A 17655-nucleotide genomic window follows, 5' to 3' on the forward strand; every position below is an offset into this window, starting at 1 on the left:
CAGAGGAAGCACAGCATAGATACAGAGTATCGCTTTCACAAACACAGGATTTTGAAAACCCTGGTAACATTATAAAATTAAGAATGAAACTTCATATGGAATTAAATACAAATAACTGGACTTAAGTATTTACTGTACAATAATTCCTGATAGTGCTTTGCAGAACTGAATTTATTTACAATATTCTGTAAAGAGCAAACACCGTTTCACTCAAAGCTAGATGCATGAAGGAAAACAGAGAAAACAGAGATGCTACTTTAAGGTAAATACTGTCATATCCAATGTCAAGATTTAAGTGGCTTACAACCATTCATAAAATTCTTATTTTGGCCAAGTTTATTTTTTCAATCACGGTATCAAAGTCAAGAGGCCAGTTTTTTAAGAAGGAAAAAAATAGCAGCTCTTTCTTATAGATGGATTGTTTAAGTGCCTACACATGGATTTGCAGAGCAGCCTTAGGCAGACTTTCATGACAAGCTCAGTCAGTACTTTCATTTCATTTATACGGAAGCAGCAGGATCCAGTATAACATAGTTACTTTACAGTTATGCTTTTAAACAATAGGCTTCAATCTTTTATATATTCCAGTCATCTTTCACACCTAAATCTGCTTTTGACAGTAGCTGGAAATTAACTGATCCCATTTAACAGTACTACTAACCATAACACAGTTGCACCCTGCGTGGCCTCTGACACCTGTTTGATCCCCCTGCAGCTTTTGACTACCAGAAGGAATATCCCCAAAGTTAAGATACTTGAAAAATAAGATAGATAAATAACAACTTTCTTCCTAACTCTCTTCATTTTTACTACTTCTTCAATTTATCACGTACTTCATCTATTAACTTCTACAAATCGGTAATGAGGAGGTTTGTGATGACTTCTCATGTAAGGCATTGAGATACCATGGGCATACACACTGTCACGTGTAATAGCATGTTAATGCACTGAGGTCAGCAGGAATGAAGTAATAAAGCAGTCAAAATACAGAAGCTTTCAATGTGAGGCATTAGGCAATCAGTTTTATCAAATCCCCATTTTGTAAAGCTCTGGAATCGCAACCGCTCCAAGGAGGCAAGAGAGGAGGACGAGCCAGCAGTATCAGCATGGCAAAACAGCACCAGGGCTGCTGACCCAGAAAGAAGATGCTCCCCTGGGGAGATTTCTTCCAATTGCTTCACACAGTCCTACTCCACATATCGAACAGAAAAAGCAACAAAGCAGCAGCCGATCAGTGCCACCATAGATGCCGAAATCACAGTGACTGCGCTGCCAGCAACACTAACCAAGAGCCCCAGGCCCACACCAAGGATGATCTGGGCCAGCTGGACCATGCAGGTGAGAGCGGCACAGTCAATGCCCTTCCCTCGCCCGTGCTCTCCAGCTTGTTCCCCATCCTGTGGCTTCAGGCTCTGCAGATAAGCACAAAACAAAACCCAGTGAACTGAGGCAGTGCCAATAACTTGCAACTCTCAGCCAATGCACCACCGTGACCCCCAGGTACAGCAAGACAGACCAATAGCTCTCTGCTTCCTTTCTGTTTTTTCTGCTTGTCCCACACAGGCTATGGAATTCAGAGATGTTACAAGTGATAATGAGTTTTCCAAGCTCCCCCCAAATTGTCCTGTTTCTCCCATCTGCATTTTTCCCCTCTATCCCTCCTCTCAAGGAAAGAAGTGAAACTTGATAAGAAAAATTAGCCATTTTCTTGAAGTTCAGGTCTATTTGAGCTCCGGGAAAATGACATTTCACAGTACAGGACAACCCGTCATGGATAATTTAGCTCCAGCTCTCACAGTTGAACGAGAACCTCAAAGGGACGCTAAGATGAGTCATACTATGTCCCCCACACACACAGATCATAATTCGTTATAATGGAGCACTGTGCTCTAAAGTTATGCCTCAAAGCACATAAAGGAGTTCAGTACTAAAATCTAAATATAATGTTTTTATTGCTGGGGAAAAAAAAGAATCTGAAAACAGATGTCCAGGCTAGGATTCTTCTACATTACACATGACCATTATTAACTACTGATTATTTGTATATCTGCTATGATATACACAGCAGGACAAAAGGCTTAATTTGTTACATGGCATCATAGAATCGTTTTGCTTGGAAAGGACCTTTAAGATCATCGAGTCCAACCATTAACCTAACGCTACCATGTCCACCACTAAACCACGTCCCTAAGCACCACATCTACTCGCCTTTTAAATCCCTCCAGGGATGGTGACTCCACCACTTCTCTGGGCAGCCTGTTCCAATGCTTGACAACTCTTTCAGTGAAGAAATTTTTCCTGATACCCAATCTAAACCTCCCCTGGCGTAACTTGAGGCCGTTTCCTCTCATCCTATCACTTGTTACCTGGGAGAAGAGACTAACACCCTCCTTGCTACAACCTCCTTTCAGGTAGTTGTAGACAGCGATAAGGTCTCCCCTGAGCCTCCTTTTCTCCAGGCTAAACAACCCCTGTTGCCTCAGCCACCCCTCATATACAAGCATCTCATATATAAGCACCCTGTGAGGGTGGTTGATCGCTGGAACAGGTTGACCAGAGGTGTCATGGAGTCTCCATCCTTGGAATTATTCAAACCAGACTTGACATGACCCTGGGCAACCTGCTCCAGGTGGCCTTGTTTGAGCAGGCGGGTTGGACTATATGATCGCTGGAGGTTTTTTCTAACTTTGGCTGTTCTGTGATTCCCTCCAGGAAGGAACTATTTTGTTTCGTTGTGAAATGACATGATAGTTTGCATATTTATTGTTCTTCTTGCATAGGCTGTTGAATGGAGAAGGTTGTATTGTAACAAACAAGAGATTTCCATGCTGTAGGCTAGCTGTGCTGCTGTCTTCTGGTATCCAAACACTCTCGGCCATTAAGATGCTTTTTGCTTTTCGCAAGACCTATTACATTGCGTTTGAACTGTTACCACACAAAGCTCTAAAGTACTGGAGACAAACAGTCTCTTCCTAATCCAGTAGACAAAATTGAATTTGGATCCTAGGGAACAGCAGCACAGAACTGGAGTTGAAATGGCAGCATTTTAAAACCCAGCACATTATTTTGGCAGAATATAGTGAGGGAAAATGTCTGCTCTTTTTTTCTGGAATGATACAGTCCTTTCGCCTGAAGTATTTCCAATTTTAGACACAATTTTTTTTTAATTATATCTATCTTGCTGGGCTGTGCCCAGTGTTCCTATGTGTTCTGACCACAATTATAGGAATGTGCAAATGAATGCAATCTTAGACTTGATGTTTCCTCTTTATTTTTTCTATCTTGTAGAGATAAGATTTGAGATAAACTTAATTCTGTTAATATCAGATCTAATATAGAATTATATATCATTTAACATCTGGCATAGCAAGTACCATACGCCAAACAAGAAACAATCAATCAGTAACATCTTAATATATTAGCCTATTAAATACAAAGTCCATGCACACTTCAGCATATTTTATTTCACTTCTCTCTTGGAACAGCTCTGAATCAGAGCTAGACTACAATTTTGCCTTTACTCACTTTCTCTGAGTTGGCTGGCCTAAGGTTAGGATCATGATCGCACCCTAAACTGTGTTCATTCCCTGTCCTTTGTTATATCTTTCTAAAACTCTTCATCATGATCATTCTCTGTTGGAAGGAACAGAGAAATTAACTGAAAAATTAGGAATCAGATCTATGAAATATTTAACCACATTGAGACATCCTCCTAGGATTCAATAGAATAATTAAGAGTTTTCTTGTATTCATCATTCAGATGGTGATGCTTAAAAGTTTTTCAGAACAGTAGGACATATTCTCAACACTTGATCTAGCCCTGTGCTGGTCCCAGCTATGTTTCTATGTTGTTTTCCAATGGTTCAACATTTCCTTCATTATTTTTTTCAAATATCTGCAGATATAATGAGAACTTTTCCTAAGTCCTCCCAACTCTCCTTAATCCTTATTGTTTCCAGCTCTCTCACTAACTTAAGAGACTTGAGAGAACTCTTCCATTAAAGAGCTCAACACTTTACTGGACAGGATGATCCTGCTGTATCCAGTAACATGATATAAGGAATGCAAGCTTTTCCAGATTTTCCTTGGAAAAAGGATTTCATGCTGTGAAGGACCAAAAACCAACCCCAGACATTTAGAGACATTATGAGAACGTGGTATATAATTTAATAGTGAACTACATAAAACTGTTTGTACCTGAATTTTATATCTTTATTAGCAAACAGTTTTTGTAACACTTTGCAATTAACTAAAAATTCTGCCAGCCTTTACAGTGTGGTTATTAACCTTGGGAACTCAGAAGTCAAGTCCTCAGCTAATACAGCTGGAAGGTAGCACTTGAAGGCAACACAAAGTGGAGCCCTGTTATCTGCTTACTGCCTGGACACGTACTGGGATTGGCTTTGTTTCAGTTGTGATGATAAAGAATTATTCGTCTCACTGCAGGACTGTTTGGAGAGTTTGGAGCTGGGACCTTAACTCTCTCTGTCAGAAACTTTCCATTCATAACATGTGTCATCATAAATAGTTTGAAATCAAAAGCTGCTCAACAGTTCTATCCAGTTTTCTCACAAAACAGACTAAACAGACCCAGACATATATAAACTTACACTTCCTTAGACATTGAACTCACCTCTTCTTCCCTGTGATACTCTGCAATGAGGTGGAATGGCACTGTGTACAGTGTGCTGGACATGACACCAAAGAGGGAACACAGAGCCAGAGTGGAATAGACATTGGGAAACAAGCCAATTAATCCAGTACCCAATCCAAAAAGTAGGTATCCAATGAAATAAAGTCCCTTTAATCCTATGTATGGCATAAGGATTTTCTGCAGGTCTGTGAAAAGAAAGTGAAAATGCTGATAAGACTAAAAGAAAACAGGTCATATTTCATCAGGGAGTTCCTTTAAGGGGTTTTATTTTGTAAAATGCAATGAAGGAGACAATCTTACTGATTTTGGAAGTTGCCTCAAATTATTGTAGGTATAAACTTGCCAAAGAATACTTGCTCTCTCTGGCGATAGTCTTATCCTGGCATAGCCAGCTCCAGAGAAGAAGTAGTTAAAACCATTCTGGAAGAACTGTTCTCATTGACAACCTCAGACATTTCCGTTGTTTGATTATAATGCGAAGGTTTGGCATCAACCTCTGTCTGAGCTGAGAAAGGCGCTACAGAAATGCCTGTAGTTAAGCTCCAAAGGGGAAAAGATTTCCCTCAAGTCTCTTTTAGATGCTCAATTCAGACCCCAAAATGCTACTCATTTGAGTTTTCGGATCGCAAGTAGTTTTTTTAATCCTTGGTAAGAGCTACAGTGAAATCTATCTGGGGAACTGAGCTAGCATATTTACAGGTAATTTCAGAGAGCAAAGTTCATGGTTCTGGCAAGAACTTCTACTGCATTGTGAAAGAGTTATTTTATGAGGAATGCAGATGGGGAGAGACCATCAGAGGGACCTTCGAGAATCTACAGCTGCAGCACTGCTACGTGAAAAAGCATCTCAGAGCTATGCCCACGGCATCCATTTTAGTCTGGCATTTAACTTCAGGATGATTTTCAGTGTTCAGAGTCAGTTCACATCCAGAACAATGTCTCAGTCCCAAAGTGACCTCTCATCATGTGGTCAGGAACTGTTCATGTTAAGATACGAGTTTCTAACAATTCTGAGAATGTAACATTTCTTAAGTTTTAATGTGGAAAAAAAAAACCCAGTTAATTTGGCATCGCTTTATTTTTTTAAACAATGGCAAATAGCAAACAGTTTAAACACTGTTTCAAAACACAATGTTGGAGTACATTCCTGGGTACTTACAAGAATAGGCTGATGAAGAAATTGCATTGATGCACAGCCCCCAGCATCCCATCTCTACTCCTGTTTTGTAGGTAAGGTAAAGCGTGGAGTTATGAGGTGCATAAGGACTACCCTGGTATACAACCTGAAAGAGACCACAAAGATGACACAAGGCAAGGATGGACTGCATGTATATAACACCTCCTTCTTACAGGAACAGGGTACCCAATACAGGGCCTCGTCCCTGGTAGGGGAGTTAACTAGCACCCAAGAAATCTGTTAAGCAGTGCCCTAATCGTCCCTTCACATTTCTCCAGGTTTCACACTCATTTCTCCCAGATTCTCCCAGGCTCCTCCTCATTTATTACCCTCTGCCTTTTCCTGGACTGTCCACTCTACACTGACTTGTTTGCTGTTTTTCCTTTGAGTGTCTCATTTCCCACTCTCCTCTTTCCACTTCTGCCTTCTTGCCTTAGCCTTTCTTTCTCTAATTTATCTACAATTGATTTTTTTTGTTTTCTCTTTCAGGCTTACACCAACACACTCATTTTCCCACCTAGGAATTGTTTTATTCAGTTCCTCATCTAAGCAAGCAAAACTTTTCTTTCAGTTGTTCATATACACTGTGGGGAAAAACCCCTCCCTCTCGCCTACAGAGACAAAAAAAAAAAAAGGCAAGGAAATGGGAATACTTCGTGGAAACTACAGGAAAAAGGAAGTGGCAATGAGAGGATCTGTGCCAGGAGCATATTTGTACCCTGGAAGAAAGGAGGCAGACAGGATTGTATAGGCAAGAATCACTGTGAGGGACATAGTCTCACTGTCTGGGAATGGTGTGGAAAACGGAGCACTGGGTATCACAAAGGCAACTAAGGTTGGCAGAAGGGACTGAGGGGAAGTTTTAAAGAGGTATGGCGGGGACAGACAAATTCAAGGAGACAAGAGCTTTCAGGTACCAAGTAGTTCACTGTGCGCAAAGAGCTGCAGAGCCTGAGGTAAACAGCCCTGTGCTGACATTGCCCACGCACCAGGGTAAGGGCAGCTGCCTCCAAGCAACATCAGCGTGACTTCAGTTAGGAAACCTGCCCATCTCAGAGTGGCTCCAAAGCCAAATCACAGAATGGATGTGTTTGGAACAGCTCTGAGAGCTTCATTTGGAACAGTTAAATAGGCACAAATAGCCTTAAAAATACTAAAAGCTTTTCCCCAAAGATCCAACAGACTGGCTCAGACCAAGGGCCTGAGATCAGTCAGCTGTTTTACAAAACTCTCGTTGAGCCATCCAGATACAACTGGCTCTGCCACCACTGTCATTTCATCAGGATCATAACACTGTCTCATTTATTTTTGGTGGAGGAGGAGAGGCTACAAGGAGGGAGAAGTGAGAGGATTTTACGCTTTTACCTGTCCCATGAAATCCGTGAAGAAGAGCATGTTGGACAGGAAAGCCATCCATCCAAAGAGGTGGCTCACACACAGACAGCGATAGTGGGACGGCATGCTTGCAAGTGTCTTCAAGAGTGATTTAAGGGTCATCTGCCTTTGATCCTAAATGAAAGTATTTAACAATAATACTGTATTATTGCCCTGAAGGCTAATAAAATAAGTGACAGCAAATTAAGAAGGCCTCAGCATCTTTTTATTGATAAAATTCCGAAGTTTTTTATTTTTTTCTACAAGTGCTTGGGTACTGAATGTCCTTCAATATATATTTGATTTGTAGAGCCACTGCCTAATAAAGTCACCTGAAAGATTCAGAGACTCTGGGAGAGCTGGGGTATATCAGCAAGGATGTAACATTTCTTGCTGTTATAATCAGTAGGATTACTATTGTTTACTTGTAGAACCAAGTGAAAATTTTCTGCCAAAACAGATTCACTGGAGTTTCAAAAAAACACGAAACAGAAAAAAAAAAAATTTCTTTATGGAGACAATCAGCATTACATTGAAAATTTAAAGCTGCCATGGAAAAAATGAAACTCAAAATGCTTCCATAGAATTAAAAAGTGTTGTGGAATATGGCACTTCTGAGACCTCATTGCCATTCCTTTCTGTGTGCTAAATTCCCTAGAAAACTTCACCTCTTCTGTCGTATCGTAAGATTTCCACTACGTACTGTCCTCTCCTCCATGAAGCAGGGAAAGACTGTGATACATCACAGGAGATGCAGCACCACTCAAAATCCTAGCACCCAGAGAACGTGAGCTCCAGCACCTGAACACCTCATCCCATGGGAGAAATAACTGATTTCAAAATCAAAACGTTATTGGTGCTGGTTAACAAATCTCACTGATGGAGAAAAACCAAATTTCTCACCACCTTCAATGCCCCACCTTATCTCCCTCCTCCTTGCTTGAGCCCTGTGCCCCAAAACTCTCTCTCAGTTTCTTTTCCAGTCACATTCATCAGATCACTTGTATCACTTGAATTTGTTTTAGTACTATAGGTGTGCTTGATGCCAGGCATTTGCAACACATAATTCTTACTGCTTTAAAGCTCCTGCATGGTTCTTTGCTTTTAAAGAAAAAAACTTACTATTTTATCTGTGCATGATGGAACACTTCCAGTTTTCTCTAGTCATGTTTGGAGGCAACAGTGTTGGGAGAGATGGTAAGGGAAGCTGTATGGTCATGAAATGTGGAAGAACTGTAAAAGTTATGTTCATTACTGGAAAGCTGAATTTTGTCTTCAATTTGCTGTAAGACAATGGCATTTTTTACTTCCTTCAATGTTCTACTTACTTTTCACAACTCTGCTTTCCTTTGAACTAGGTTATGCTGCAAGCTACTCTATGAATAACCACCACATATAAAGTTGAAAAATACTTGGCTCTAGTGGGAGGTTTTTAATCCTCATAGGAATGCCAAAATTCAAGTTGCTGACTTTCACCTTGAACTGCATATTGTCCAAATCCCTTGGAATTTCTCTTGGCATCACTGTCTCTTTTAAACAGGGTAAGCTTTCTATTTTTCTACAGTTATAAAAAAACACAACCAAAAGAAATTCCACATTGTCTCATTAGTGTTATTTCAAGGATAATTACTATCATTTGACTTGGCGTATTTAATTTGTTCCACACAGTTCTTTAAAACAGTCTTTCCAATCAGTGTTAACATGAGGACAGGGAAGTACAAAGGACGTTTCTGTAATTACAAACAATAATTTGACAGCTAGACAGAAATGCTTGCTTTCTATTTAGATATTTTAGAGAGTTGTAATGGAAACTGAAATGTTTAATGCACACATTCAATACATACCAACACACAAACCCCACACTAATTTAAACGACGTGCTGAAGTTTGCCTCTGTTTAAGTGCCCTATCCTTCAAAAGCTCACAATACCCAATCATTTTCTCTATAAAATCACTATAATACAAGGCCTTAGATGATTCATAAGGTTGCAGAGGAATCAATATGACCTGGGTTTTACAGCAGTAGGTCCTGAGTAATTTGGCACCAAACTAAAGAACAAAAGACGAACTGCTTTGGATGTTTGTTCATACTGTAACAGGTCAAATCTCATTAATAATCATGGTAGCTATTAGCATGTAAGAGCACAGCCCTTAATTTAGAAGATACAGGGCCATCATGCCTGCAGCAAAAAAAAGAGACACAGAAAAACAGGAAGCCAAAGCATTTCTTCAAGGAAGCAATTACAGTAATGAATGAACTCAGAAAACATGTGCCACAAGAGACAGACTATTAAGGCAGTGAGTGTCTAGAATTTATACATTCCCCGGGCATATTAAAGAAACATGAGACAGATCAAAGAACTGTGAGCCTCTGATAGGCTGTCCAGCTACAAATACAGAGAGGAGAGCAATGGCACAAGCTGGCCCGCAGTGGATGCCAGAGCTTTACTTCGGGTGTCAGACATTACTGATTCAGTGGAATTAGTTCTTGCCAAGGTAGATGTTACCCCAATCTGTAGGCTGCTCCCCTTGCTTTCACTGCATCTGCTCTCTCTTCTTCATTTACCTTCCTCTCTTTAGAGCCCACATGGGCCAAGCAGTCAATGACACTCAGCATCTCTGACAATTTGGAGGACGCTCAGGGTGAACAGTGCTGGTGAAGGATGCTGGCTGCTCAAGTTGGCCTATGGTTGGGAAACAGGGACAGCATCGCAGTGTGCCAGTCATGTTCTCCTGACAAACTACTGCTTGCTGTCCCTCTGTGTTTGCCTGGCATTCTCCTCAGGTAGTGTTCATCTTTTATTCTACCTTTGTGCTGTATCTGGTATAATAATATTTTCCTTCGGGTTAGGAATGCCAAGTGCTAATATAATACAAATGAAAAGTAGTGAAAGATAATAAATCCCTTTTACTTGTAGTTTAAACATGAGTTTAGGTTTCTAACTATAACCATCTGCACATTCTCTGTATTTTTTACCTGATTTATCAAGACCTGTATCAGGGATAGATATATATAACTCTATGAGATCAGAAGTGAGATTAAAAGCAACAACAAGCAACTGTTTCATCACTTATTGTTATACTAGGAGCCAAACATACACATTAGCTGTTGCTTACCTAGGGTACCATGAGAGTGCAGTGAGGATTCCTAGCACTAAAAGATACCAACAAAACAGTAAAAACTATTACGTGTTCCCAAGACCATTCTAGAGATGTGCTTTCCAGATATTTTTCAGGTAGATTCACCTTTTTCTAGTTGCCTTAGGTTGAAGTAATCTCTCATAAAAACGCAGCAGAAACAAAATAACAGCGATGATTTGAAAGTACTTGCTATTCTCTCCCACTTAAAAGTTCTGCCAGACACAGCTACAACATCACTTCAAAATAAAACTAAACACCAGAAGCAAGGTAGCATTGTTGTAGAAGCAGCAATTTTAAACACACCAGTACTGTCAATAAATCTTCAATGAAATGTTGAGCAGCAGCATAACTGGAATGTTTACCAGACCAGGAACAAACACCTCATATGTATGTAAGTGTGTGGAGGTCAATGGGAGCTACAGATTTATATCCAAGATCAATGGTCTGTAGTCCTTGTCTGCAACGTGATGTTAATTCTGTCAGGCCTAAAGGACAAAGTATATCCCCGTGATAAAATCCACATGAGGAGGACATCAGGAGACCGACACAGAGCAGAAACCTGAACCTGTTTCTCCCTCATCCCTGCCAATTGTTCAAAGCATCAGGACTAGTCCGTCTCATCCCTCTTGCTGGAAATACTTTATAAATAGAAAAAGAGAAAAGCAAGCAGGCTTTCTACTGACCCTGTATCCCAGTGGAGGATTCTTTCTCTGTGTATGTGAAAGGGCTACATTCCAAACAGTCAGCATTAGCTAGCCAAAGGGTCTCCAAGGATGGAACGATATGGGTTACAGAATCATCTCTGCACTTACCTCTGGACATGACGTAAGGGCGCATTTCCCTGGTTTAGCTGCAGCCTTTATTTCAGTACATGTCGATTTTAAGTAACCATTCTTGATTTCCTCCTCTATGGAGCTATATCTATAGGATTCAGTCACTTCCAACAACAACTTTGTCTCTTCATTTCCGTAACTGAGTGGGACTTCAGGAATACTGTGCAGATGTACGGTAAGGCAGATTAGGAAAACCAAGGCTGCGAAGAAGAAAATCACCTGGAATTCCGATGCCAAGGAATATCCTAGTACAGTTTGACCCCAGTCCATAGCACCTGTCAGGTAACCCAGGGCTCCTCCCAAACCTACGAGGGTGGGAAAAAAGGAGAAAAAAGATCTACTGGCATTGATAAAACAAACAAACAGTACACAATACCCTCAACATGTGATCCCCTCTAGAAATGACTGAATAATCACTCTGCAAATCTTAATCACAAGAAACAGGAAGACTGAGCTAATCACATACATGAGCAGTTACCAAAACATCTCTTGAAAAATATCCTGAGCTCTGGTGGACTGAGCTCTCCAAAAAATGCCTGAACATACAGCAACATGGGCTTCAACTGCTTTTCTTGACTCTTTGAAGCTTTATTTTCTTTGAAACAGTGAGTAATACAAAAAAAATTCTACTGAAATTTATGGTTTTTTTAAAACTTCACAGAATAAACAAACATTTTTAAAATTATATTGAGACAATCTATAGTTTACACTTTGTAAAATGTATTTTATATAGCTGAACCTAAACAGAAATACTGCCTCCATGTGAAATTTTAAAAAAAAGGAAATAAAACCAAAAGCATTGTTTTGTAGTTATCAAAAATCCAAGTACCTCACCACTTGGAAAAGAAAACAGAAAGGATCAAATACAAATGTGTAATTCCATTTACTGATTTCTCAGAAGAGTTAGAATAAAAGGTAAAATGAGAATGCTACCTTGTGTCTTGAAGTTCATAAAACCAGCGTTCAGTCTGACTTTTTTACAATCTCTTCTTTTTGTTATTAGTGCACACAGTTCCAGAAGCACAAGAAAGTGCAGGCTGTTACATACAGTACAGGGACCTGGTAGAAGAAGCAGCTGTGCAGAGTCCTGCCACCTTGTTAATCAGGTGGCTCTGCAGGACGTGGGAGTCAAGCAGGACAGGGCATTTGAAGGACTTCGAAGTGTTTCTACTCTTCTGCTTAGGAGAATTGAAGACAATGTATGGCAGAGCCATTCTGTCTAACAAAAAATAACAGAGGCAACAGGACCTACATTTGCTTCACCTACAAAACACAGGAATTTTATTTCATTCTGGGCTTTCTGTGCTTTTTTTCCTCTTGGGTCTGATTATAGCCCTTCTTCATTGTGTCCTGCTGCATTTTACAGGGGACTGTATCCTTGCTTGTTCTCATTAAAAACAAGCTGTTAATAACTTTTTGAAGAAAACCTACACTAAATGTTTGCACAGAGTGAATGTCTGACGTCTGAGGTCGTCTTTGCACACTGTTTTGACAAGAAGTAATCATGCTATTGGAATGCAGGCTGAGTGTTGCGTGTTGGGTATGTGCACTCTCCCTTCTACTTGTCTCAGTGGTCATAAGTTTCATAACTGCAAAGCTATCAAGATTCATGTTCAAACCTTAAACTGAAGACAAATTGGAGAGCAAAATCTCAGAGATATTTAGTACAAAAAGAAGGAACTAAAAAGAAGGAACTAAATGGGGGAAATAAAATAACTCAATATCTAAAACAGAAGCTAGAAAAGAAATTGGAAGATTGCTGTCTGTGTCTAATAGGGATGGAACACGGAACAATAAATGTAAATTGTAGGAAATGGACATTAAGATCAGATTTTCCAGAAAAACACCTAACAAGGCCAGTGAAGTGCTGGAACAGACTGCCTTGGGAGGGCTGCAGAACCCCTATCAAGGGAGGATTTCAAGAACAGGCTAGGTAATTAGCCATCAGGAAGGGTTAAGGTAACAATGATCTCCTATAGAGGGCACAGGGTGCTGCACCAAATAATGCAGAGAAATCTGTTCCAGTCTTATTTGATGTGATTTGTCCCACATTCCTTTTCACAGCTCAGTACACAAATGCATCAGCTAAACCTGTAGCTCCAAATTTGGAACTCAAGCCTTTTTAGTATCATCCAAGGAAAAACTGCAGCCAGAGTTCTGCTGAAGGCAAAAAAATACATAGAGACTCACTCCCCTCTCTGTCCAAAGAAGCGGTTGTTAAAAATTTTATCTGACAGTTTCTAATGGATAATACTGATTTCATTCCCATGTGGCTTTAAGTTTCCCTTATCATCTGTATTCCTGGACACAGTTATTTCGTATGTCCAAAATCGACCCGTTGTCGATAGCTGCTACACCCCCCTCCTCGACTAGAGTATCTGCCACTGAACCTACATGTGTCTGCTCTTAGCATGGCTCAGTAGCCACCACAAATCTGCATTCACACAGATTCCGTGACTTCCCATCTAGTCTGCCTTTTGTCTAATCCTTTCACAGTGACTGCTCCCAGACACGGGCTGGAAGCTCCTCCCCATTCACATTACAGGTACACAGCCTTATGTGTCTTTCCTGTGCATTTTCTCAACACAGGGCTCAGGTAGTACAGGTTTCCTTCTGTACAGAAGGCTTCCTTCTGTAACTCAGCAACACTTCAAATGTGTATAAAGGCAAAGAAGCTCTTACTTCACTTGCAAAACCTGGACTGAACCACTTGGACTTATTCTGTGGAAGTTGTGAAGCTCTGAATTTTACACAGAACTCCTATTTCCATACAGGAAGGCAGCACATATTGGAGCACTGCTGAAGAATGAAAATCAACATACTGGTTTGTGCAGCTCTTGCTCTATGTCACATGCTGATTCAAAAATGTTATTTTTATGTGCCATGGCAAGGAAACAAGTTACATCCCTTAATTTTTGCTTCACAAAAAACTTGAAAAAAATCAGAAAAGCTGAATGAACACTACTTCACTTTTTTAAATAATTAATTGCTCTTACTTAAATCATGACTTTGTTGCTGTAAATGTTTACGCCTGCAGCCTTCTGCAGCAGAATTCTTGTAGCAGCAATCACAAGTTGCTGTTCTCTGGAGCAGAGAAAACCCAGCAACAAAGGACTCGTGACTGAAGTGCAGGATCAGATGATCAGTTCATTCAAGATTAGAAGCACAGTGAGAATAAAATCCATGCAATTACCTTCCCCTCCTTCGAGAGGCAGGGAGGAAAAAAAGGGATCTGAGTACCTGTAAAGAGGGCGTGGTAATGCAGACCCTTCTCTTTATCCTGATGAGAGCAGACATCAAATAAATACGCTTTGATGGGGCCATCAATAAAATCAGCTGCAAAATCAAAAAGCACTACTCCCAGCATGGTAATGACTATTGCCCACGTCCGCTGCTCGTCTGTCTCATCGATGAAAGCTACAAAAAGAAAAACACCCTCATTCTGACAGCTACAGTGCCATGTTCTGCAAAACCACATTTTATATTTCCTGACACCTCCAAATCTAAACAACGCTTAGTTATGCAAGAGAGAGCAGTGATACCAGAGTTCCATCAGAGAAGTAGGATAACTGAGTCTGTGTAGCACTGAGCCGTGCCAGGTTGAGTGACTGCCTTGAGTCGGCACAAGCTCAGGGTACTTCAAGCTCCACAATCAAGAGCATCACTAGAGCATCACTTAATCTACTCCATTCCACCTCCATGTCATGCTCTGGTAGCCTAACACACATGCATTTTGTAGTATTTCTTTGTGTTATTCTATTTGTCCCACCCTTCCATTGTTTTAGATAATCAACAGTTGACTGTAACATCTTTTTGGGCAAATGAATACAAGTATATTCAACACCAATGATATCCAGGAAGAATGAATAAATCAGTCCATAAAAACACATGCCTCCCCCCTCTGCCAAGTCATACTGACAGCAACTCTCCATCAAGACTTTGAGAAGTTACATCTCAAGCTGAAATATAACAGTATCTAAGGATGTCACTCCTAACTGATTTTGGACATTCTGGGTGCAACACGTTTCCAAGGACTTGCTGATTTCTATTATTCACCAGCATAACACATTCCTGAGAGAAGGCAGTGCTGCAGTAATTAAATATATGTATTTTGAACACTAATCCATCTAAAATAGGGATTAATGAATACTCAGTTTGGATGTATATTACATCACACAATATTATCTTTTAACTTAGCAAGTTAGATTTTAGTTCTTAAAAACTTCTCTGGCTCTAAGCAGCGCTCTACTTGTATGAACTGATTGAGGCAACCACACCAACATACAACATTCTGCAATCACATGCACGAACTACGGAACACTATGTACAGGGTACATAACATGCAGTGTTAGGATTGAACCTGTATGAAGACTGCAGCATTCCTCAGCTCCTTCAACGCAGCTGAGCAACATGATACCCAATTTTAACACCCCATTTGATCAGGGAACAAAGGAACCCCTCTTTTCTTTCCGATTCAAAAGGCAAGGATGAGTTTTGTCTTGTCAGCACAGCGTATGCCCCTCACTCACCTGAGATCATCACGTCCCCATTGAGGTACAAAGCCATGCCTAACAGCATTATGATGCCCAGACCCAGAATGTAAGGTCGCCTCCTGCCCCAGCTACAGGTGCAGTGATCGCTGGCTGAACCTACCACGGGCTGCAGCACGAAGCCCAGGATGGGGCTGATGAGCCACACCAGGCTGTAGAGGCTCTTGGGCAGCCCTACACTGAGCAGCACCGGCGTGACAAAGGCGGCCTCCACGGCATAGCAGAACTCCCGTCCGAACATCGCCATGCTGTGCATGACCAGCCTTCCCACCGCTCGCTTCCTTGGCACCACTGCTCCAGTCCTCGTCACAGATTGCAGCAGAGCCTCCTGCTTCTCTCTGGTGCTGTCCATGTTGGTCTTGGCCACCTCAGAAGGGGGTGGAAGATCCCCGTAGAAACTCTCTTTCATTAAGGTCATCACTCTGGCTACGCGCAGCGCTCCAGCAAGTCAGTGCTGCCTGCCCTGGCTGACATGGAGCCCAGATCATATGCCGGGTGGGATCGGTCTGTGCTGGGGGAGGGACTCACATACTTTCATGGCTCTGCGATCACAAGTTATGAAAGGAAGGGGGCGGGGAAGTCCGTGTTCAAATTAGCAGATCTGAGCTCTTGGGCGTCTGCAAAGCTCCCAACTATCCACAACTGAAGAACTACTGTTTAAGCATGAAACACTCGTAACGGGAACATACATCACATGGGCAAGGCGCAGGATTAGCCTGACACAAAGCTATTCCTCTTGTTGCTGTTAAGACAGCAGTGATACCAAGAAACTAGAGCCCTCATCTTCCCATTCAGCAAACAACGTGAGCACCACAGTGCTGATTTCTTGTTGATTGAACGAGGGGAAAAGAATCTGTAATATATAACCAGAAAAAGATTTCCATGCACTTCATGAACCCAAGTAAGTGAACCTACCTATTGCCCTAAAGTGTTAGTGGCAGATAAAAAGCTTGACAGAAGTCTGTCAAACAGCAACTGGTGAACATTTTTTTGTATCTGCTGTGTGCCACCCTCAATACAACTGATTATTTTCTTGGTTTCTGAAAAGCAAAGGGCTTTAAAAAAAACACTTTGGGGTTCTTTTAAAGTCGTATCTGCCAAAAGGCGGCCTTAGAAGAAATCTGTAGTGACATAGCAAAACCGTACCTTTGAGGTTAGCCACCTGAGTGACGCAGCTGATCCAACCTACGCTGCGAATCACAGAATCCTAGAATGGTTTGGGTTGGAAGGAACCTTTAAAGGTCATCTAGTTCCAACCCCCCTGCTGCAGGCACGGACATCTTCAACTAGATCAGGTTTCTCACAGCCCCATCCAACCTGACCTTGAATGTATCCAGGGATGGGGCATCTACCACCTCTCTGGGAAACCTGTTCCAGTGTGTCACCACACTCATCGTAAAAAATGTCTTACATCTAGTCTGAATCTACCCTCTTTCAGTTTAAAACCATTCCCCCTCGTCCTATCACTACATGCCCTTGAAAAGTCCCTCTCCCGCTTTCCTGTAGGCCCCTTCAGGTACTGGAAGGCAGCTGGAAGGTCTCTCTGGAGCCTTCTCTTCTCCAGGCTGAAGAGCCCCAATTCTCTCAGCCTGTCTTCACAGGAGAGGTGCTCCAGCCCTCTGATCATCTTTGTGGCCCTCCTCTGGACCCGCTCCAACAGGTCCATGTCCTTCTTCTGTTGGGGCCCCCAGAGCTGGATGAAGTACTGCAGGTGGGGTCTCACCAGAGTGGAGTAGAGGGGCCTCGACCTGCTGGCCACACTGCTTTTGATGCAGCCCAGGATACAGTTGCCTTTCTGGGCTATGAGTGCACATTGCCGGCTCATGTCCAGCTTTTCATCCACCAGTACCCCAAGTCCTTCTTGGCAGGGCTGCTCTCAACCCTTTCATCCCCCAGCCTGTATTGGTACTGGGGTTTGCCCCAGCCC

General features: G+C 41.6%; 1 protein-coding gene across 1 annotated transcript; it reads right to left on the reverse strand.

Moving 5' to 3' along the window:
• Positions 1–1187: 1187 nt before the first annotated feature.
• On the reverse strand, positions 1188–16146 carry SLC45A2 (solute carrier family 45 member 2). The gene is made up of 7 exons (XM_068423624.1): positions 15708–16146; positions 14419–14595; positions 11158–11483; positions 7197–7340; positions 5814–5937; positions 4634–4839; positions 1188–1412 (listed from the first exon to the last, which is right to left on the reverse strand). Exons 1-7 carry the CDS (start codon positions 16144–16146, stop codon positions 1188–1190), a joined length of 1641 nt encoding a protein of 546 aa, XP_068279725.1.
• Positions 16147–17655: the final 1509 nt, after the last annotated feature.

The sequence above is a fragment of the Nyctibius grandis genome, chromosome Z, assembly GCF_013368605.1.
Source record: "Nyctibius grandis isolate bNycGra1 chromosome Z, bNycGra1.pri, whole genome shotgun sequence".
NCBI classification, from domain to species: domain Eukaryota; kingdom Metazoa; phylum Chordata; class Aves; order Nyctibiiformes; family Nyctibiidae; genus Nyctibius; species Nyctibius grandis.

Bases quoted from the DNA above. Each gene is read 5' to 3' on its own strand.
- SLC45A2 (XM_068423624.1), bottom strand. From the start codon at position 16,146: ATGACCTTAATGAAAGAGAGTTTCTACGGGGATCTTCCACCCCCTTCT. The intron at 14,596-15,707 runs GTGAGTGAGGGG...TTCTTTTTGTAG, and splicing joins TGGGGACGTGATGATCTCAG to CTTTCATCGATGAGACAGAC. The intron at 11,484-14,418 runs GTACTCAGATCC...CCACCCTCGTAG, and splicing joins TTACCACGCCCTCTTTACAG to GTTTGGGAGGAGCCCTGGGT.